Genomic DNA, 23,493 nt, shown 5'->3' with positions numbered 1-23,493 from the left:
TTTTGTAGTGGCGCCGTCTGGATATCAGTCCCTGGGCCCAGTGGGTGCATTCCCACAGGCCATAGTTGAAAGTCACTCCCCCTGGTAGAAATCAGGGGAGGGTCCCATAAACTCGGCGGTTGACTCAGCACAGGGGCTGAATTAGTCACTGTCCATCCCGGCGCAGCCCTAGCTTTCGCGCCATGCCCCCCTTCAGGGCGGGGCTCTGCTGTTCGCGCCATTCCCGGCCAGCTTTTTGCAAGTCCTGCACCAGCCACATTTTCTGTAACTGTCCCATGCGGTTTCCCTAGCAAGCGGGAACCGCCATTTTGATTGACTTTTGAGCCCAAAAAGTCCATCTGTTGGCTCTCCTCACGGGGTTCTCCCCCAATTATAACAATTTCTTCACACTCTTCAAGGGTGGCCCCTCGCTGTCCCATACAGGATAAAAACGGGGCAGCCATAGCCTTCGCTCCGCTCCAGAGCAGCCTGGTCAATGACAACTCGGCGACAGTCTGCTCTTCAGTGGGTTGCACGCCACGGGTGCCCTCCCCATCAGCCTCTGTCCGCCATTTCATGTTCTCCGCACCACGCGGATCCTCCACTCTCTCGTAACAGTTGTCGTACATGGGGCTCCACTCTGCGGGGCAGCCACCACACCGGTACAATAAAGATCAGCTTCAGATGCACCACCACATGTGTACCTTATCTAGGTTTGACCCAGTGTTGCACTACCTCAGGCTAGGCTCACTCTCTCAGTGTCTGCTGTGACTCCTTCCTCCCAGTCTGTGCTCCCTACGGTGAGTGTCTGGAATGGGCTAGGTACTCTGGCTTCTGCCATGCAGTACTTGGGGCGTCTACCTGTCTTGGTCAGCCTAGCGCAGACCCTCTCCAGGACTCCTGACCAAGTTAACAGGCTATCCCTTCTGGCATCCTACCAACTAGCACTGCCTCAAGGTGACTCGGTCAGCTATAACCCGGCTCCAGACCCCTCACTCCCTTCAGGCCCCTAGGTTGTCCCTGCGAACTGACAATATCCCGTCAGCCCCCTGACCACCCCTAGGTCCGTCCCTACGCAGCACAAAGTGGCAGCAGACACTCTCCCTGTTTCCCAGTGTGCCTAGCTAGAGCCTGTCCTGATGACAGATCTGATCTCAGCAGCTCGCCTCCAAATGTAACGGTCTTTCTGGCCCGGCCTGACCCACCCAATCTCACATTGGCCCCTGTGATCTAACCGGACCCCATTACAGTGTAGATATGCCTGATGGTGCACCTGTTGGCTACAGGACTCCTGAGTCTCCCGCATGATGGTGTGTGGGGAGGACCCGTCAGACAGGCAGCTGAGGTAGTGTGCTGAGTCTCACCTAGTTCCAGTGCAGCGCCTCCACCTCACCAGGGCCCCTGCGTCCGCATGGGGATGATCCTGACGAGGAACTCCTCGGTGGTGCAACCTCCTGTGTAATCATTGGACTCTCACACACAGGGGTTTCTCTGATCAGCTCCATCTTTATTGTCACGGTGGGCATAGCTGCCCTCCACAATGGGTATATTCAGCCAATCATCTCGCCCGTGCTCCCTTTAGATAGGTATATCACCTAGATCAGGGATTCACTTATTCCCGCAGGAATCACTGTCCTGTGCCAGGTCCCTGGACACAGCCTCCCATGGAGTTACTATAACATAACTGACACTCTGATAGAACTTGAACTCCTTCCTCAGCTCTGACAAGAGCTGGAACTCTTCCTCAACTGAACTAACCCTCCTCCTCTCAGCAGAACAACTAACCTTTAAACACAGTGCTGTGCCTTATGTAAGCTTCTGAGGCTGACACACCTCTGACATCACTAACCATGGAGTCAGAGCATGTGACCAGTCCCAGCCATACACAGGGCACCCCACCAGGGTGTGAGGGGAAACCTCCATAATTACTGCTGGCATGCCCACACTTACCAGGCCTTACTGCCAACAGGAGAGATGACTGTAGGCATTTTACATGACCGCTACAGGTAAATAAATGAAGAATCCTGAGCCATGTGGATTGCTGCTTAAACACTTTGACTGCCACGTCCTCTCCGGCACTCGTGATAACATGACTGCGTGTCTCCAGCGGTCACATGATCGCTCCATCCCCAATGACGGAAAAAGCGAGCAGGAAATTAAGACACCACTACTAGTTCATCGGGCCCCTGGAGTGCCAGACCCAGTGACATAGCAGCTACGTCTATAGGGCACCTGAAGGTTCAAATGTTTTGCTCACTATTATTGCTACATTTACATATTCTAGAGGAGACTTATCAAAATAACGAATAATGCAAACCCAACAATTCATAATAAGATTGCACTGTGATGTCACAGTTATCTGTAATCATTTAACAGGTCAAATTAAGGCAGATTGGTTTGAACTTTAAGATGCTATAAAATGATATGTAGAATATCCCTGATTTTGTGTGTTTATCAGTTCATTAATTTGATCCTTTTGGATAAACATTATAACCCCTTATACAACAGCACTGAACTGCTGGTAAATTCCATGGCAGCCAAACAAGGTGACACACAAGCAATATATAATGAGAAGGGAAATGCTGAAAAATAAGACTTGCCACAGGAGCTCCTGTATAAGGGGAAATGTGCAGAATCTATGTTTATGATGTAAGGGCTCTAGTGCTGCAGTTGCATTGGTCCTGACAAAGTGTAGATTGCATTGTAGGATTTGATATCTTTCAGGTGGCAAACACAGGAGTTCATTATATATGAGCTAACAGCTTATAGAGCTTTCCAAATCTCACAGATCTCTGTGAGGGTTTTCAAAACTTCTGTACACTATAATTTATTTCATGAGGAACTCCCGTGTTGGACCTGTAAAAAGTACCACATTGTAATAAGCTAAATAACAGGGCCAAACTTCTCCCCAACACATTCTTAACACTCACAAATTCTCTCCTCAGACACATGTACAAACACCCTGCCAGGCCTAATACAGACACAATCATTGACAACGCTGTCCTTCAGCTGATCCCTAAAGTACTTATCTAAATAACTTAAACTAGCTTATTATTATTATTATTAAAGTAAGCTGCCAAAAATATATATTTCCTGATCACCCTGGCAGTGGGCACCATTGGGTTAATCCCTTCTCACTCTAGGTAGGACAGGAAGTAGACTTTTGCAGGTAGGCCATATAAGGCCCCTCCCTCTACCTGCACACCAGTCTTTTTCCTGTCCTCACAGCTAGGTGTAGGATTTGTTATTTTTTAACAGGGCTCACCTACTGCACCTTGTGCAGATAGCCAGGGTCTCACCCTCTCTACCCTGAAGCTCCGCGGTGCGCCCTATGGGGGGCAAGACGGAGACCCCTTAGAGTCGGGGGTGCCCCTGTTGGGGGGGGGGAAACAGCTGCAGCCGCGAGGGGAAGCTTAAGTGCAAAGCCCAGGACCGATCGTAGGCGCACAGCAGCTGCAGCTGGGAGCCATGGAGGCCCAGACTCACCGCATAAGCGCATGGACGCTGCGGTAAAGTACCCGGTAGCCCGACACACGCGGAAGGGGGAGCAGCAATGGCTGCGAGCAGAGCAGGCTCTTTGAACCGCAACAGCGTAGCAACGCGGCGGTAACTACCCCAGTAATCCGCTGTGAACCGAGGAGGTTCAGAGGACCGCATGTGTATCTGTGATACTGCGGAGAAGGGTACAGTGCACGCGGCCGCTCGGGAGCGCGCGCGTCACGGCACGCCGGCAAATGCGTGCACAGACACGCGAGCCGTGCACGTGCACGAGCACGAGCACTTGATGACGTCAGGGAAGCGACGGCCACACGGTGTGTGTGTGAGTGAAGCTGCAGCATGGAACGCTCAGCAGGGAGAAGCCAAGTGCTGGATATGGATGCAAAAATGGAAACACCCAAAACATCAGTTCCCAAGACTAGGTGAGTCCTTAGTTTAGTTCTACAATGGGAAAGAGAGATGGTATATATATATACATTAGGGTGTATGTTTAGCATTTATTTTGTTTTTATAATTTAGTGCGTTGGTTAACCTCCCAGAAGCAGAATCTTCTAAAGGGACTGGGGAATCCCTGCAACATAAAAATAGAGGAAGCAGCAGAAAGGTTGCTAAAAAAACGAAGTGGTGTTCAGCTTGTGAGAAACCAGCTCTTATAGGAAAGAAATTATGCAAAGATTGTATTAAAACAGCAGCAGGTGATACCAGTGAACAGATGAGCACTTTCCTTGTGTTGATGAAGGAGGCAGTTAAACAGAGTGTGGATGAAGCAGTCCAGCAAGCTGTTAACCCTACGCAAAAAAGATCTAGATCCCAAACCAGTCTGGATAGGGGGAAAGGTTTTTCGTCAGACGAGTCTGAGATTGATTGTTTTCAAGTATCAGAGGGAGAAATGGATTCATCAGAGCAAGAGGTTCAGGAGGAAGAATCTGAATTTGATGTAGAAGTAGTGGATCCACTTACTGTATTAAAGCCATGAGGCAGGCGTTGGAACTAGAAGACACTGATGAGTTAACCCATAAGAAAGATAAGCTTTTTGGGGCAAGACAAAGAAAGGGTAGAGTTTTTCCTATTCACCAAGTAATTAAAGATCTTATTCAGGTGGAATTGGCCCGACCAGATGCCAAAATATTTGCGCCTAAAAGATTGGGGAAGATGTATCCATTCCCACAAGAAGAGGTGAAAAATTGGGAGGTTAGCCCAAAGGTGGATACTGCTATTTCCAGAATAGTAAAAAAGACCACAATCCCCATAGAGGAAGCAGCGTCATTAAGGGACGCTATGGATAAAAGGATGGATTATGCATTAAAAAAAGCATATGTTACGGCAGGAACAGCCTACAAACCAGCCATAGCAACTACATCAACTACTAGGGCTATGCGAGTGTGGATTGCCAACATTGAAGAGGCAATAGACAAAGGTGTAAAAAGAAGTGCTATTCTTAAGGCGTTGTCAGAGGTGAAATGGGCAACTGATTACATAGCAGAAGCCTCATTGGATGCAGTAAAATTAGCGGCCAAGTCTATGGCACTGGCGGTATCAGCAAGAAGGGCGTTATGGCTCAGGCAGTGGATGGCTGACACAGCATCAAAGAACACCTTGTGTACATTACCATTTGAAGGTGAATTCCTATTCGGCAGCAAACTAGATGCAATAATAACAAAGGCATCAGGTGGAAAGAGCACTTTTCTACCGCAGGAATACAGAGCCAGAAGATTCAGTCTCCAACAGATGAATAGAAATCAATATAAAGAAGCAAAGGCATACAAGCCTGGTAGGGCTTTTCCAAGGCAGACGACATGGAGAGGTGGCCAGAATCGGCTTTTTCGTGGCTCTAGAGGAAGAGGATCATTCGCAAAGAATAAATCCACATGAAGGTCAGAGGGCCCAGCAGTTGTCCGTAGGAGGACGGCTGAGAAAGTTTTCCACAACATGGGCCCAAACAATACAGGACGAGTGGGTGTTACAAACCATTCGTCAAGGATACAGTATGGAATTCAGGGAGATACCAAAAAGAAATATGGGCGTAATAACATGGATACAGTCCAAAGAAAAGAAAAGACAGATGAATACGGCTTTAAGGAAATTACTACAAGCAGAAGTAATAGAAAAGGTACCTCAAGAAGACAGAGGAAGTGGAATTTATTCCAGAATATTTTTAGTAAAGAAGCCTACAGGGGATTACAGAGCAATCCTAGACCTAAGAAGGGTAAATTAATTCTTGAAGATAAGAAAGTTCAAGATGGTGTCTTTAAATCTGATTATACAGGAGGTACAACCAGGAGACTGGATGGTGGCGATAGACTTAAAAGACGCTTATTTACATGTACCAATAGCAAAAGGGCATCAAAGATTCCTAAGGTTTGCAGTAAATCAGGAGCATTATCAGTACACAGCACTACCATTTGGTCTGGCAACTTCCCCAAGGTCGTTTACAAAGGTTCTAGCCCCTCTAGTGGCAGAAATGAGAAAAAGGGGGGTAGAGATATACCCTTACCTGGACGACATCTTGGTAAAATCAAAGGATCGGGAGAAACTCCGACAAGACCAGAAAATGGTAATAACCTTCCTAGAACATCACGGTTGGTTAATAAACAGAGACAAGAGCCATTTGGTACCCACTCAGCTCTAAGATTTCTGGGGGTAGAATTCGATACAGAAAAAGGAGAAGTGAGATTGCCGGAGTCAAAGAGGCAAGACATAGCCATACGAACGAGGAGGCTCAGAGAAGCTACCAGGACTTCAGCAGAAGAATGCATGAGACTCCTGGGGAAATTCGCTTCAACATTAAGCGTCACAAAGTGGGCAGCGTTACATATGAGACCTCTGCAAAACAGTTTTCTGCAACAATGGAACGGGAATCACAAAGACACAAGACAAAGAATCTTGTTACACCCACAGACAAAACAAGAGTTAAAGTGGTGGGAAGATACCCGAAACCTGGAGAAAGGGAAAACGCTACAACCTGTACACTGGTTAAAAATTACAACAGATGCAAGCAAGACAGGTTGGGGGGCTCAGATGGGAGAAGAAGTGGTGCAAGGAACCTGGGGAAATCAGGTAAACCACCTACCATCAAATCTGCTGGAATTAAAAGCAGTACAAAAGGCCCTAGAAGTTTTCCAGGACAAAATTAGAGGTGGCTGTATAAAAATAGAATCAGACAACAGGTCTGTGGTCAAATATATAGCCAAACAAGGAGGAACCAGGAGCAGAGAGCTGATGAAGCTCACAGCAGAAATACTCGGTTGGGCAGAGTGCCACTTGTCGGATATTACAGCCATACATATCCCAGGACTGGAAACTGTCACAGCAGACTTTCTAAGTCGCAATATCATTCACCCAGGAGAATGGGCATTAAATCCAGGAGTATTTCAAGAACTGGTAGAGCGATGGGGTCAACCAGACATCGATCTTATGGCGACACACCAGAATCACAAAGTAAGGAACTACTGTTCCAGACAGTTTCACCCAAGCGCACAAGCTACAGATGCTCTCAGTCTCAAATGGGATTTCAAATTGGGATACCTGTTCCCTCCAATTCCTCTGATTCCAAAAACAATCAGGAAAATCAGGGAAGACAGAGCAGAGGTGATATTCATAGCACCATACTGGCCAAGAAGGCTTTGGTTTACACACCTGGTAAATATGGCAGTGGATACACCATGGCACATACCAGATCGCAAAGGCCTGATGCAACAAGGGCCAATATGTCATCCGAATACCAAACAATGGGCTTTGACGGCATGGCGATTGAGCGGGAGACATTGAGACTGAAGGGTTGTTCAGAGAAAACAATTTAAACCCTGTTACAAGCAAGGAAAAGTTCCACATCAAGAGTATACCATAGAATCTGGCTTTGCTTTTGTGATTGGTGTGAAAAAGAGAGAGAAAATTTCCTTTCACCAAGAATTGTATCTATAGTGGAGTTCCTGCATAAAGGATTTGAGAAAGGTCTCAGTCTCAGCTCATTGAAAGTACAAGTGTCTGCACTATCAGCTTTGTTGGAAAGAAATCTGGCAATGGAAAGATTGATAATCAGGTTCTTTCAAGCAGTTAAAAGGTTAAAACCTCAAATTAAGAACAGGGTACCTACATGGGACTTGTCTTTAGTCTTGGATGTATTAACAGCAGCTCCGTTTGAACCGATACAGGAGATAGGCCTAAAATGGTTGTCATGGAAAATGGCGTTTCTGATAGCAATCACCTCGGCAAGGAGAGTGGGAGAACTACAGGCTCTATCTGCCAAGGAACCATTCCTAATCATACATCAAGACAAGGCAGTTCTTAGACCGGTACATCAATTCCTGCCAAAGGTGGTATCACAGTTCCACATGAATCAAGAGATTGTGATTCCGTCATTTTGTCCAGAACCAAAAAATAAGAAAGAAGAAAGGCTACACAAATTGGACGTGGTAAGATGTCTTAAAGTGTACCTAGAAAGGATGAGAGATATCAGAAAGTCAGACAAATTATTTGTCATTCCAGAGGGACCAAAGAAAGGACAAGCAGCATCAAAGACTACAATTGCACAGTGGATTGTGTCTTGTATCAAAAAAGCTTATGAAAGCAAAGGACAAGATAAACCTTTGAACGTGAAAGCCCATTCTACAAGGGCCATGGCTACTTCATGGGCATTCAAGGCCCAGGCTACACCAGGGCAAATATGCAAAGCAGCTGTCTGGTCCTCATTCAATACATTTTTGAAATACTACAGACTAGACGTACAATCATCAGCTGACGCAAGCTTTGGGCGTAGAGTCTTAGAAACTGTAGTGAAATAAAGTGTAAAGTGTATTAATAAAGGTTGAACTGATAAGACATTAAACTGGTGTTGTCTATTCTGATGTATCCCTCCCTAAAAAATTTGCACTGCTTGGGTATGTCCCAATGGTGCCCACTGCCAGGGTGATCAGGAAAGGAGAAAATTTAAACAACTTACCGTAATTTTCTTTTCCTGGAACCATGGCAGTGGGCACATAGTTACCCTCCCTATGTATGTCTAATGCCTATCAGTTATATATTTTCATCTATGGAAGAATCGTAAGACTGGTGTGCAGGTAGAGGGAGGGGCCTTATATGGCCTACCTGCAAAAGTCTACTTCCTGTCCTACCTAGAGTGAGAAGGGATTAACCCAATGGTGCCCACTGCCATGGTTCCAGGAAAAGAAAATTACGGTAAGTTGTTTAAATTTTCTCCTTTTAAAAGCTTACAATCAAACTACCTGACAAAATTGCAGCATTTTGTGAAATTTTATTTTAACCGTTGGTCCTAACTCCTAGAAATATAGTTTACACGAGGCACAGAACTATTTCCCAGGACCCTATCTTACAAAGAGATACGTCTAGAGATTTGGATTCGCATACAGTATATCTAACTCGGGCTCACCACCATTATACAGTGAACTGGTTAGAAAATACAACTATGTATAAACTGTGTCTTGTCAGATTCAAGAGCTTTTCTCCTTACATTGCAAGTTAAGTAAAATAGTACTTTTTTTCCCAGCAATTCAGCATGCTGACATGCTGAATTGCTGGGAAAAAAGTACTATTTTACTTAACTTGCAATGTAAGGAGAAAAGCTCTTGAATCTGACAAGACACAGTTTATACATAGTTGTACACTGACACCTATAATTACTGTATTATTTTAAAATATAAATTAGGCTGTAGTTATGATTTTTTCTAGACCTGATGATACCTGTAGAGGAGTGGGGATTTATACAGTGCAATTAGAGCTGAGTGGTTTGAACTCTGGAACAAAGAGCATACAAAGTTTTATAGATCTGGTAAGGAAATATTACAGAAAGTTTTCCGAATTGATTTCAAGTCAACTGCTATGCTATGTTTTCTGAACAATATTAGACACCGTCTGGACTACAGATTTTGTGGGGCCAGTTTGCAAACTACAGTAAGTCGTGGTATGCAAATAAGTAATGTAGACAAATCTACTACTATCTCAACTTCTCTTTTCTTTTTCTTTTTTTAAGCCAGTGGTAGGAGACCTCCTGCCTACGGGTCATATGCAATTCTATAGAATCAGCTATCGTGCTGTAGATCTTCGTGACGGGATCCCCTCAAAAACTGTCCAAGGTTAATCTTATTGAAGAACTAAATGAAGATGAGCGCACACATCAATCTAATAAGGTGCTATAGGATCATTTATTAAGTATCCTTAAGAAAGTGTGAGCACAACGCTTTGGGGTACATGTGAACCCTGAGAGACAACAGGAAAGGGATAGGGAGTGATCACAAAAACCATACTAATTGTGTAGTTGTATAATTATAAATCAGGTAATCGAATTGTGGGTGCAAACTGTGAACTGAAAAGTGAATCAGAAAAGGGGGGGAAGGGAAACACAAAGTGATTGTGCCCCTAAAAGAATTTACTAAACTGCACACCACTGGGTGTAAAAAGTAACTTTTAATAAATTGACTTAAAACATATATTACCAAGAAATGGTGTAACGTGAGTTAAAAATGAATTAAATCAGCAACATCAAGCATCTATGTCATCTAGTATATATGATTGTGCTATCCCAGTTAACCAGCTAATGATGGTGGGATGTAGAAGGCATAAGATGCTGTAAGTCAGGGTATTAACCCCTCTGGATCAGCTGTTAGACCAGATGGTAAATGTATAAAGGTCAGCGAGACCAGATAGATAGTATTGGGAAAATATCCAATCCTCCTAATATAATCATTACATTGAACACCTCTGTGGTTTCTTTACAGTCTAGTGAGTTCACAGCATATACTCTGTGAGGACACATATACACAGAGATAGGGGGAATGGCAACAGTGCTCGCTGACTACATAAACTGGACTGAAATAGCCAAGTTCTGTGATCTGTACATACTGAACCAGGAAACTACAAACACTGCATTAAAACAGCTCCAAGTCGGAGACTGACAACATTGCACGTCCAACGCGCGTTTCCCTCCAGCAAAGGAGCTTCTTCAGGGACAAAATTTACTGGGGGGGAGAGGACTGAGCCCTTATATACCCTGTCAGTACCTTGATTACAAAAATCGATTGCCAGCAGCTGTTGCGCATGCGCACTGTGCTCGCGCCCACAACAGTACAATAAGATACCCAAATACTCCTAAAAGTAGATATTAGTATGATCTTATACCAAGTACCTCAATCCTGTCTTCGTGACGGGATCCCCCCAAAAACTGTCCAAGGTTAATCTTATTGAAGAACTAAATGAAGATGAGCGCACACATCAATCTAATAAGGTGCTATCGGATCATTTATTAAGTATCCTTAAGAAAGTGTGAGCACAACGCTTTGGGGTACATGTGAACCCTTCCTTGAGTAGTTATAGTAGTAGAGTATAGTGTTGCACCTTTGGTAAACCCTTTGTTGTTGTTTTATATTTAATTTTTCCATTTAAAATCTGAAATGTTTGGTCATATCTACTAAGTGATGCTATTCCATAAGACATCTACTGTCACTGGGAGACACTGTATCGCCCATTCTCCTGGCACTGGGAGACACTGTATCGCCCATTCTCCTGGCACTGGGAGACACTGTATCGCCCATTCTCCTGGCACTGGGAGGCACTGTATCGCCCATTCTCCTGGCACTGGGAGGCACTGTATCACCCATTCTCCTGGCACTGGGAGACACTGTATCGCCCATTCTCCTGGCACTGGGAGGCACTGTATCGCCCATTCTCCTGGCACTGGGAGACACTGTATCACCCATTCTCCTGGCACTGGGAGACACTGTATCACCCATTCTCCTGGCACTGGGAGACACTGTATCGCCCATTCTCCTGGCACTGGGAGACACTGTATCGCCCATTCTCCTGGCACTGGGAGACACTGTATCGCCCATTCTCCTGGCACTGGGAGACACTGTATCACCCATTCTCCTGGCACTGGGAGACACTGTATCGCCCATTCTCCTGGCACTGGGAGGCACTGTATCGCCCATTCTCCTGGCACTGGGAGGCACTGTATCGCCCATTCTCCTGGCACTGGGAGGCACTGTATCACCCATTCTCCTGGCACTGGGAGGCACTGTATCACCCATTCTCCTGGCACTGGGAGACACTGTATCGCCCATTCTCCTGGCACTGGGAGACACTGTATCACCCATTCTCCTGGCACTGGGAGACACTGTATCGCCCATTCTCCTGGCACTGGGAGACACTGTATCGCCCATTCTCCTGGCACTGGGAGACACTGTATCGCCCATTCTCCTGGCACTGGGAGACACTGTATCACCCATTCTCCTGGCACTGGGAGACACTATCGCCCATTCTCCTGGCACTGGGAGACACTGTATCGCCCATTCTCCTGGCACTGGGAGACACTGTATCGCCCATTCTCCTGGCACTGGGAGGCACTGTATCGCCCATTCTCCTGGCACTGGGAGACACTGTATCACCCATTCTCCTGGCACTGGGAGGCACTGTATCGCCCATTCTCCTGGCACTGGGAGACACTGTATCGCCCATTCTCCTGGCACTGGGAGACACTGTATCACCCATTCTCCTGGCACTGGGAGACACTGTATCGCCCATTCTCCTGGCACTGGGAGGCACTGTATCGCCCATTCTCCTGGCACTGGGAGGCACTGTATCGCCCATTCTCCTGGCACTGGGAGACACTGTATCGCCCATTCTCCTGGCACTGGGAGACACTGTATCGCCCATTCTCCTGGCACTGGGAGACACTGTATCGCCCATTCTCCTGGCACTGGGAGACACTGTATCGCCCATTCTCCTGGCACTGGGAGACACTGTATCACCCATTCTCCTGGCACTGGGAGGCACTGTATCACCCATTCTCCTGGCACTGGGAGACACTGTATCACCCATTCTCCTGGCACTGGGAGGCACTGTATCGCCCATTCTCCTGGCACTGGGAGACACTGTATCGCCCATTCTCCTGGCACTGGGAGACACTGTATCGCCCATTCTCCTGGCACTGGGAGGCACTGTATCACCCATTCTCCTGGCACTGGGAGGCACTGTATCACCCATTCTCCTGGCACTGGGAGACACTGTATCGCCCATTCTCCTGGCACTGGGAGACACTGTATCGCCCATTCTCCTGGCACTGGGAGACACTGTATCGCCCATTCTCCTGGCACTGGGAGACACTGTATCGCCCATTCTCCTGGCACTGGGAGACACTGTATCACCCATTCTCCTGGCACTGGGAGGCACTGTATCGCCCATTCTCCTGGCACTGGGAGACACTGTATCACCCATTCTCCTGGCACTGGGAGGCACTGTATCGCCCATTCTCCTGGCACTGGGAGACACTGTATCGCCCATTCTCCTGGCACTGGGAGACACTGTATCTCATTCTCCTGGCACTGGGAGACACTGTATCGCCCATTCTCCTGGCACTGGGAGACACTGTATCACCCATTCTCCTGGCACTGGGAGACACTGTATCACCCATTCTCCTGGCACTGGGAGACACTGTATCGCCCATTCTCCTGGCACTGGGAGACACTGTATCACCCATTCTCCTGGCACTGGGAGGCACTGTATCGCCCATTCTCCTGGCACTGGGAGACACTGTATCTCATTCTCCTGGCTCTGGGAGACACTGTATCGCCCATTCTCCTGGCACTGGGAGACACTGTATCACCCATTCTCCTGGCACTGGGAGGCACTGTATCGCCCATTCTCCTGGCACTGGGAGACACTGTATCACCCATTCTCCTGGCACTGGGAGACACTGTATCACCCATTCTCCTGGCACTGGGAGACACTGTATCACCCATTCTCCTGGCACTGGGAGACACTGTATCGCCCATTCTCCTGGCACTGGGAGGCACTGTATCGCCCATTCTCCTGGCACTGGGAGACACTGTATCGCCCATTCTCCTGGCACTGGGAGACACTGTATCACCCATTCTCCTGGCACTGGGAGGCACTGTATCGCCCATTCTCCTGGCACTGGGAGACACTGTATCGCCCATTCTCCTGGCACTGGGAGACACTGTATCGCCCATTCTCCTGGCACTGGGAGGCACTGTATCGCCCATTCTCCTGGCACTGGGAGACACTGTATCACCCATTCTCCTGGCACTGGGAGGCACTGTATCGCCCATTCTCCTGGCACTGGGAGACACTGTATCGCCCATTCTCCTGGCACTGGGAGACACTGTATCACCCATTCTCCTGGCACTGGGAGGCACTGTATCGCCCATTCTCCTGGCACTGGGAGACACTGTATCGCCCATTCTCCTGGCACTGGGAGACACTGTATCACCCATTCTCCTGGCACTGGGAGGCACTGTATCGCCCATTCTCCTGGCACTGGGAGACACTGTATCGCCCATTCTCCTGGCACTGGGAGACACTGTATCGCCCATTCTCCTGGCACTGGGAGACACTGTATCGCCCATTCTCCTGGCACTGGGAGACACTGTATCACCCATTCTCCTGGCACTGGGAGGCACTGTATCGCCCATTCTCCTGGCACTGGGAGGCACTGTATCGCCCATTCTCCTGGCACTGGGAGACACTGTATCGCCCATTCTCCTGGCACTGGGAGGCACTGTATCGCCCATTCTCCTGGCACTGGGAGACACTGTATCACCCATTCTCCTGGCACTGGGAGGCACTGTATCGCCCATTCTCCTGGCACTGGGAGACACTGTATCGCCCATTCTCCTGGCACTGGGAGACACTGTATCGCCCATTCTCCTGGCACTGGGAGGCACTGTATCGCCCATTCTCCTGGCACTGGGAGGCACTGTATCGCCCATTCTCCTGGCACTGGGAGGCACTGTATCGCCCATTCTCCTGGCACTGGGAGACACTGTATCGCCCATTCTCCTGGCACTGGGAGACACTGTATCACCCATTCTCCTGGCACTGGGAGACACTGTATCGCCCATTCTCCTGGCACTGGGAGACACTGTATCACCCATTCTCCTGGCACTGGGAGACACTGTATCGCCCATTCTCCTGGCACTGGGAGACACTGTATCGCCCATTCTCCTGGCACTGGGAGACACTGTATCGCCCATTCTCCTGGCACTGGGAGACACTGTATCGCCCATTCTCCTGGCACTGGGAGGCACTGTATCGCCCATTCTCCTGGCACTGGGAGGCACTGTATCGCCCATTCTCCTGGCACTGGGAGGCACTGTATCGCCCATTCTCCTGGCACTGGGAGACACTGTATCACCCATTCTCCTGGCACTGGGAGGCACTGTATCGCCCATTCTCCTGGCACTGGGAGACACTGTATCACCCATTCTCCTGGCACTGGGAGACACTGTATCGCCCATTCTCCTGGCACTGGGAGACACTGTATCGCCCATTCTCCTGGCACTGGGAGACACTGTATCGCCCATTCTCCTGGCACTGGGAGACACTGTATCGCCCATTCTCCTGGCACTGGGAGGCACTGTATCGCCCATTCTCCTGGCACTGGGAGACACTGTATCGCCCATTCTCCTGGCACTGGGAGGCACTGTATCGCCCATTCTCCTGGCACTGGGAGACACTGTATCGCCCATTCTCCTGGCACTGGGAGACACTGTATCACCCATTCTCCTGGCACTGGGAGACACTGTATCGCCCATTCTCCTGGCACTGGGAGGCACTGTATCGCCCATTCTCCTGGCACTGGGAGACACTGTATCACCCATTCTCCTGGCACTGGGAGGCACTGTATCGCCCATTCTCCTGGCACTGGGAGACACTGTATCACCCATTCTCCTGGCACTGGGAGACACTGTATCGCCCATTCTCCTGGCACTGGGAGGCACTGTATCGCCCATTCTCCTGGCACTGGGAGGCACTGTATCACCCATTCTCCTGGCACTGGGAGGCACTGTATCGCCCATTCTCCTGGCACTGGGAGGCACTGTATCGCCCATTCTCCTGGCACTGGGAGACACTGTATCGCCCATTTACTTGAACAGGCAGTAATGTGTCTTACGGCATAACACTGTAAATATGTGTCTCCATCTTGTCCCTGGTAAAGGATACATTGGGCCATTTGTGGTATATTTGATTTGGTTCCCAAACACTGTTATAAGGGATATTTATGATGCCGTAAAAATTGAAACGTTGCACTGCAATTTAAACATTTAGGTAATATGGACAAATGGGGGTTATTTATCAAAGTTTCCCACCTTTAAAACCGGGGAAAGTGTTTTGGGACCAGTTTTGCACTTGTGAGACTTTTAATAAATGACCACTTTCAAGGTACTATTACCACTGCTTCTTCAAACGACAATCTTTTGGTGTCATTTGCCATGGTGTGGACAATACCTTTCACTTTGCACCTCACATTTTTTTTAAACCAAGTATTTAATGTATGCCAAATGTTTAGACTTTTTTTTACCACTTTCTAAACAAGTAAACATTGTAAAACCCTTTACTTGTATAAATGCTGTATGTCTCATCATGCAATTGTTAATAACCTTAATATGCGTTCACCCATCATTGTTTTTCTCTGATATTTTACTACAGTAGTTGATCTCTGAATTTAATTTAGCCTTTTAACTCTATTACTTTGATTATTACACCATGCAGAACAGTTCGCTGCTATAAACAAAGCATTGGTTACTCATTAATCATTAGTAATGAACGTTGGACCTTAGCATACTAAAAACACCTACAGTATTGCTAAAACAATGATGCTCTGCAAATGCAACAAAACTGAAGGAGGAATCATTTCCTTATACTTACTTTGCCTTCGCCTCTGCATCTTCATAAGCCTTGTTAGAAACGTCATCCAAACCTCCAATTAAATGTTTGAACGAGCTGCAGAAATACAAACACAAAAAGAACAGTGTTATATAGTTATTCATGTAAATCTCTCGGCAAAGCTGTGAAAGTATAGTGGGAAGCACCCCACGTATTACACATCCTATTGCTCATATGTGGTTCCAATATTTAATAAATCTGGTACTGTTTTAACAAATGGGAGACGTTGGAAAATATACTATTATATTTTTATATTGTGAACGGGATTTTTCAGCACATGTCTGTGTTTTGTAGAACAAGCTAATTCTGGTGCAGCAGGTAAACAGATTTTACTGGGGGATGTCACAGGGATTTTAACTTGTGATTCCACTTTAACCCTTTGCGTGCCTAAGGGGCTGCAGCATGTCACAATCACGTGATCGCTCCTCAGAGATTATGTCATCGCACCTCTGCGATCACATGATCACAGCCTCACAAAATGATGCAAACAGAAGAGGAGGGTGCCAAGCAGCCGAGCAAAAGATCCACGATGTCGTTACTAAGCCATGGGAACATTAAGACTTTATGGGGCAGTCAAAAGAACAAAACAGTGGCATTACCACTAGACTATTTGACTTTCTTCTAAAAATCACAAACTACTGAACGTGGTTGTGGATTTATTTATGTTGTAGATATTTCCAATTCTCCCAATTCTATCTACTTTAAATAATACAATTAATGGTAAATTCAAAAAGTACAGACTTAAAAAAAAGCAAACCTGGTGACTCCGCCAGAGTAATAGATTAGCTTATTTGTTTTCATTACTTGGATATTTTTTCCAGTTATAAATACCTTTGAAGAAATATAATGGTTTTAGAACAGGTATCATACGTGGAAATGATTACCTATGCGTAGTTTATTCTTTAGCTGAGAGATATAAAGCATTTTAATATGTGCTGACACTACTTTATCCAACATAATGTTCAGACTGTCAATAATTAGACTTTCAGTCAATGTGACAAAAAGACCATGTGCAGATTCTTATAAAGGTTTTCATCAGGCACCTGTTCAAAGGAGCTTCAATTCTAAATTGAAAAAGGGAACACTATAAAAGCAAGATGCATGAGAGGAAAGAATGGGAGATTGATGCCAAGATAATGTCCAGGCGTCTTGTCACATGTCCAGCAGCTGGATTACATCTTTTTTGCTATCTATATCAGGTGACAGAAGTGGTAGCTGGAAGAGTGGGTGAAGGTCAGGGGTACTTAGGCTTGATTGAATAAATGGCTTTTTAAATGTAGCCATGTAACCCCATGGCTACTAATCCTCTACCTAACACATAAGCCCTGGTACCAGCGCAGGCAGTGTTAGGGTTAAATCTATGCCCTTGCTGCTGCTGCAGTAAACAACTCGAGTGACAGGGAGGGTGGGACCAAGGTCTGAGTACTGCCCTATCAGGGGCTCAGACCTAGGACCCTCCCCAGGTTACAAAAGGGGCTGCAGATCCAAATTTAGAGAGAGTGTGGAAGTGTAGAGCCAGGGCTCTGGTTCACCTTCCTTCCCCTCCATCGCGAGTGGGAACAGCTACCCAATACTCCACGAGGGGATATGGGAGTCAGAGATAGACCTTTGGGGCCTCAAGCCCTGACGGTTGAGTCCAGGGACCCAAGAAAGAACATGTATGCTGCGTATGCTGTAATTGCTGAATAAAGACCCGGATGAGGCTTATTATACTCCCGCCTGAGGCTGCAGTTCTTCAAGAGGGAGGAAAGAGTGTTTTCCACAGGGGACTGCAGCTATCTATGATAACCCCTGTGAGAATGGAGGCACTGTCCCAAGAAAAAGAACCACTGAAAGCCTGTTCTGCTTATCCCCAAACAACACCGGCGGATGCTCAGGGCCTTCCTGTGAACCAACAGATAGCACCAACACCAGGTAACAGCAGTGATTCTCCTTAGGGTGGGGGAACACGTGTTACATTTGGAGGTGCTGCTGAAATGACTCTATCAGGACAGATTTTTGCAGCAAGGGAAGGAGGTACTCTCCTACTTTACAAAATTCAGAGGGCCCATGGGTGTAGTTTCCATAGGGGACCCTATGGGATCTTGAGGACCGGGCTCCCCGCTAAATGGAGATATGACGTGAACCCCTCCTCCTCTCTCTGTATAAGTGAGCAAGTATCTGAGGAGGGGCGCTTGACCATCAGGCAGCCAGGACCTCCTGCAATACTATGGCAGTCCCCACCAGGAGGCTGCCACGCGTTCTATTACTATGAATTGGTGCGGGGGTAGTTCCCTGCGGCACACCCAGGGAACTGTGGTCTGCACCGTGTAACGCTATTACTGAACTAAGTACAGTATGTGTGGGTAGTGTCAGAGGAGGGGCTCTTGACTGTCAAGAAGCCAAGACTTCCGTTGAGGAGCTGCAACAATAATAGGTCCCCAGCACAAGAAGCCACAGCGTGCCCTATCAGAACTGTCCACGTATGTGTAGTGTCCCAGGGGGCTCTCGAGGATCGGGAGACTAGAACCTCCGTTTTAAAGGAGCAATTCGGCAAGTGAAAGAGCGGTTCCCCCCAAAAAACGGGAGAACCGCGTGGTGAAGTTTGCAAGCTTCTTTTGCAAAATTGTGCAGGGCTTGGCGCAAAGCTAAAGCCGTGCCCTGAAATGTGCTTGGTTCGGCGCGAAAGCTGAAGCCGCGCCCATGTTCTTTGTGCATGTACTCCTGGATCCACCGGAGGGAGGAGGCAAGTGATTACTGTGTCACCACTAGGGGCGCAGCCGGACACAAGCTACAGCACCCTCAGTTGCACGTGGTGAGACCAAGGAGCAGGAGCTGTACGAGACTGTTCCCGCTTACTACCACTACTATGGCCGAGCTGCTCCCCTAATTGCTGGAATTGTATACCATACCAGGGGGTATCCTGCTGGTCCAGATCAACGGGGAGGACTTTCTCCAGGTCGTGTGTTCAAGATCTGATTTCCCAGGCGGGGAATTGACTGTGATATCCTGCTACAAGAGGTGCAAGACACCTCATCTGAAGCCAGTACTACCGCCACCACCCGCGCCTTCCCAGAAGGCCGTGCAGGACTTCTTCGAACTAATTAGCAGTCTGCAAAAACGTATGGAGACTGTCTCTCCCCGAGATGCGCAGGGCTGCATGCTGGCTCTCTATGTTTTGCATAGACGCATAGTCAATGCTAGAGGAAGAGTGTTATACAATAGTTGAGGGAAATGCCGGAGAACAGCAATTTACATGCACTTGAAGTGGAGAAGGATAGAGGCCCTTTAGGAGTAGACAACAACGGCTGAGGTAAGGAAAACGGTAGAAATAGAATATTGTATCAAATGTTGTAGTCATCATTCTTGGTATGCCAAATGGTTTGAGAATATAAAGAATAGGAGTGCGACATCACAACTCATGGAGTGTCACACTAGAGTTATTAAAGTAACAAATGCTCATGATTAAAATACCTGCAGGCAACTTCTTTGCTGGTAAACCAATCAGTGTGAAACTGGTATCAAATTGCATTTGGAAAGTACGTTTATTTCACCAGTGTTATTCACTATGCATTTATCATATATTTTCCCACAATAGACTGGCAACAAACCTGTAGGGGCCTATAAGTGCATTTCCATCTGAAAACGGGTGTTATCGCATCTCATCATGTTTATTAAACTCTTATCGCTTGTCCAAACTGTGCTGAAGCAGATGTGTTTCATTACATTTGTTTTGAGCAGAGGCTGCAGACACAGGTCACTGCACGAAATCTCACCTGGATCAGGGGGGCAAAATAAGGCTTTCTGCTGGACAAGAGAGGAGAGAGGGCCCATTTATACCCCCAATCTACGTCTCTTTCCAGTATGCTAATTGAAGTTATTTGAATATATTTTACATATTTATATTAGCATATTTTCCTGGTAGCCCAAGTGTGTTCAAATGCATCTTTTCATGTGGAGTATATGTTTTATTTGGATATATAAAAGGCAATGGGTCCTCCCTTAAATGGTTCTCACCCTCTTCCTCTCCAGCTCCAGCAAAAAACCCTATTTCCACCTCCCCGAGGGAGCTGAGAATTCCCACTATCAGTTTCTGGTTGATATGGCAGTAAATTCGGCGAAAAGAGTTATGCAAATTAGATGTCAATCCGTGATTTTTATGCATAGATTATTCTTAATGAAAATAACAGAAATGCCAGATTTTTATCACTGTGACAGGCAAATATATCAAAAAGTGGCGCTCCAAAATTATAAACACATATGTGAAAAAATGTGATACTTATACAAACATGAATTAATGCTGCTTAACCCGGTGTGGGGTCGTTCTCTCGATCCCGTGGACAGTGAAGAAGTGAAGATCATCAGGAAGCGCAATGTCATGTAAAAAACAGAAGAAAATTCCCTGATGGTGCAGTATTGTGATTGATATGTGATAAATATGAAGGTGCAGTGTGCTGGATACTCACAAGTGTAGAGTGAGCAATGTTCCCATAAAGGTTTCTTTATGTGTGTCAGCCCGTTGGACCGTCAGACAGGTAAGTGGAATGGTAAGTGCTGGAGACCTTAAGTGAATAATAAAACGGACATAGTGCAGACTGTACAAAATATCTTTAAAAGTAAGTATATGTGCAATACACTCACATGGTTTTAAAAGGTAACAAGCGTTTAGACACTCCTGAAGAAACCGCAATACGGAGAAACGCGTAGAGTGAGGCTGATGAGAAAAACTCCCACAGGATCGGCGTCCCCCAGAGCAGATGACGTCACTTCCGGTTTCCGGTTAGGGTGAGACGCACCGGTGACACGCACGCCTGCCGAGGCAGAGGGGGGACAGAGAACAGCTCATTCATTGCTGAGATCCAACCTGTGTGATCTAAACGCTTGTTACCTTTTAAAACCATGTGAGTGTATTGCACATATACTTACTTTTAAAGATATTTTGTACAGTCTGCACTATGTCCGTTTTATTATTCACTTAAGGTCTCCAGCACTTACCATTCCACTTACCTGTCTGACGGTCCAACGGGCTGACACACATAAAGAAACCTTTATGGGAACATTGCTCACTCTACACTTGTGAGTATCCAGCACACTGCACCTTCATATTTATCACATATCAATCACAATACTGCACCATCAGGGAATTTTCTTCTGTTTTTTACATGACATTGCGCTTCCTGATGATCTTCACTTCTTCAGATTTTTATCACGTCAGATTGTATGATGTTTTCAGGCTATTTTGCATTGACAATATCAGAGTTTAAGGAGTAGGCCATCTAAATTATAATATGCCCATAAAAGATTGCATCTTTGGAGTTATGGCCAATAAGGTCTGAGACCAAAATGCCTATTAGTTTTAATTATGAACACGGTGACTATGGCAGATTGCTGCTTTGAGACAATATGAAAGCTGCATTAGTGTTGTAAATTAGTCCTAGAATATGATGATAAGCTGTGAAATTGAAAAAAAGGACTTGTGGTAAAACTGAGCTAACTGATTTTTGTCTGATAAATTTGGACAAGCTATGGGGCTTATTCACTAAACTTCGATAATTAAGTGCATACTGTAGTTTGACCGCACTATAAAAAATGTGTGCAAAAACGGTATTGACTAAGAGAGATCGACATTTTTTTAAAGGTAGAGTGAGTGTTCCCAGCACTCCAATAAAGAAATATGACACGTGTGTCTAATAAAAGAAAAATCAGTGTGTAGTGACAAAATTGTGGCAGTATCAACGCAATAAGATGCAAATGCGACAGGATAAATGAATATATATGTAAGTAGAGTATAATCTGAGGTGAAGGGGGAAAGGAAAGGGAAAGGGAGGGGGGGGGGTGATCACACAGGTAAGGAAGTGCAAAAAACAGAAATACAAGACATGAGAAAAAATGTGGGGGGCAACGTTAACGCTTTGGGGTACACAACCCCTTCTAATGACCCGTTCCCACAGATCCCCTACTGAGGGAGTACGGTACTTGCCAGCACTCCCACTTCCAAAACTTCCCTCTACATAAAAACTGTAAGCGACACAGGAGAGCTGAGAATTTCTACTATATTATGTAATTTGTATAGTACATATGAGAAATCAGGCAGTTACTGGCTTTGTTTGTATTTTTGTGTTTATTTTTTGCAGTGTTTATTACATATTCATGTAACCTTATGTTTTGCATATTTTTCTTCCTTATTGATTTTTTTTTAGTGGAAGCGGAATCTGTAGAATATATTTATCATGGATTTATTATCTGTTTGTACTGTATATGTCTCCTTGTCATTAATAGTCACACCTTGTTATATGAGAATATCACCGTGCTATGACGCCCTATACAGGTGTTCTTACCTGCGGTGTAATTGCTCTGAGATTCCGCTGATTCATCAGTGAAACACTATGTAGCCAGGTCCCCCCTTGTCATAGCTGACCCCCCTCCTTCCTTAGCGCACAGCCGCCACGCGCGAGGGAGTGAGGGGGCAGGTGCGCGAGCAGCGCGTTACCTGTGAGTTGCGGCCGGTTGCCGGGGACGCGATCGGGCCGTTGCTAAGGCCGCGCTCGCGTCGCGAGGGTCCCGGCAGCTCGGGAAGCAGGGCGCCGCCATGTGTAGTGTTGTTGCGCATGCGCAGGAGCCAGCTAGCGCAAGAGGTCCCAAACAGCTTGCGCATGCGCAAGGCAGGACTGCCAGCCCCCAGGGTGCATAGGGGCAGAGCCACATGACTCCAGGGAGCCAATAGGGCTGAAGTATTGCCCTGCAGGCGAGAAAAGATACATTTTTGCGGGTTTGGAACTACGCAGTTAGTCAGGACCAGGACAAGCTAGGGGAAGGAGGTGAGTGCAGGGGTCAGTGACCCACTGCATTAGGCCAGCAGCCCCCAAGGTCCCAGTTAGGTCCTGAGCCACTGTGTAGCTTGTGGTGCTATAGGGACAAGCCCTAGATAGGGACACTGCCCCATTAGCTATTTGGATAGTCAGGGACACAGCTCTGAAGCCGTGCAGCCCTGTGAGGTGGGTTCTGGGCGCAGAACGCCACCAAAGACACTGAGACTAAGGTGATATTATCCATGCTGGAATTCACCCCACGCTGTGCGGAGGACGACGTCGGATCGGGCGGAATCCCTGTCGTATTCTGCGGAACCCGGGGTGGGAGCCCCGGGCAGGTATCAATTCTTCAAGTGCACCAACAATCCTACATTATACTCACCCGTACTAGTGGCTACGCAGTCACACATATCATCTCACCTAAAGAGTGCGGGACATACTGTGTGGGGTTACTGGACACGGGGTGGGATCACCCGGTGTAGGTGGGAGCGTCCTGCGAGACGCAGTAGTCAGTGTCTTCTATAGAGAGGGA

At 46.9% G+C, this 23,493-nt stretch overlaps 1 protein-coding gene across 6 annotated transcripts in view; it reads right to left on the bottom strand.

Moving 5' to 3' along the window:
• The window catches only part of PRKG1 (protein kinase cGMP-dependent 1), a 1,423,135-nt gene that overhangs the window by 129,278 nt on the left and 1,270,364 nt on the right, over positions 1 to 23,493 (bottom strand). For all 6 annotated transcript variants that reach the window (XM_075612928.1, XM_075612930.1, XM_075612925.1 and 3 more), the window contains exon 9: positions 16,156 to 16,230. In XM_075612928.1, the coding sequence (XP_075469043.1) occupies positions 16,156 to 16,230 (75 nt within the window). The remainder of the gene's footprint in view (positions 1 to 16,155; positions 16,231 to 23,493) is intronic.

The sequence above is a fragment of the Ascaphus truei genome, chromosome 8, assembly GCF_040206685.1.
Source record: "Ascaphus truei isolate aAscTru1 chromosome 8, aAscTru1.hap1, whole genome shotgun sequence".
NCBI lineage: Eukaryota > Metazoa > Chordata > Amphibia > Anura > Ascaphidae > Ascaphus > Ascaphus truei.
This window is presented reverse-complemented; position numbering and strand designations above follow the sequence as displayed.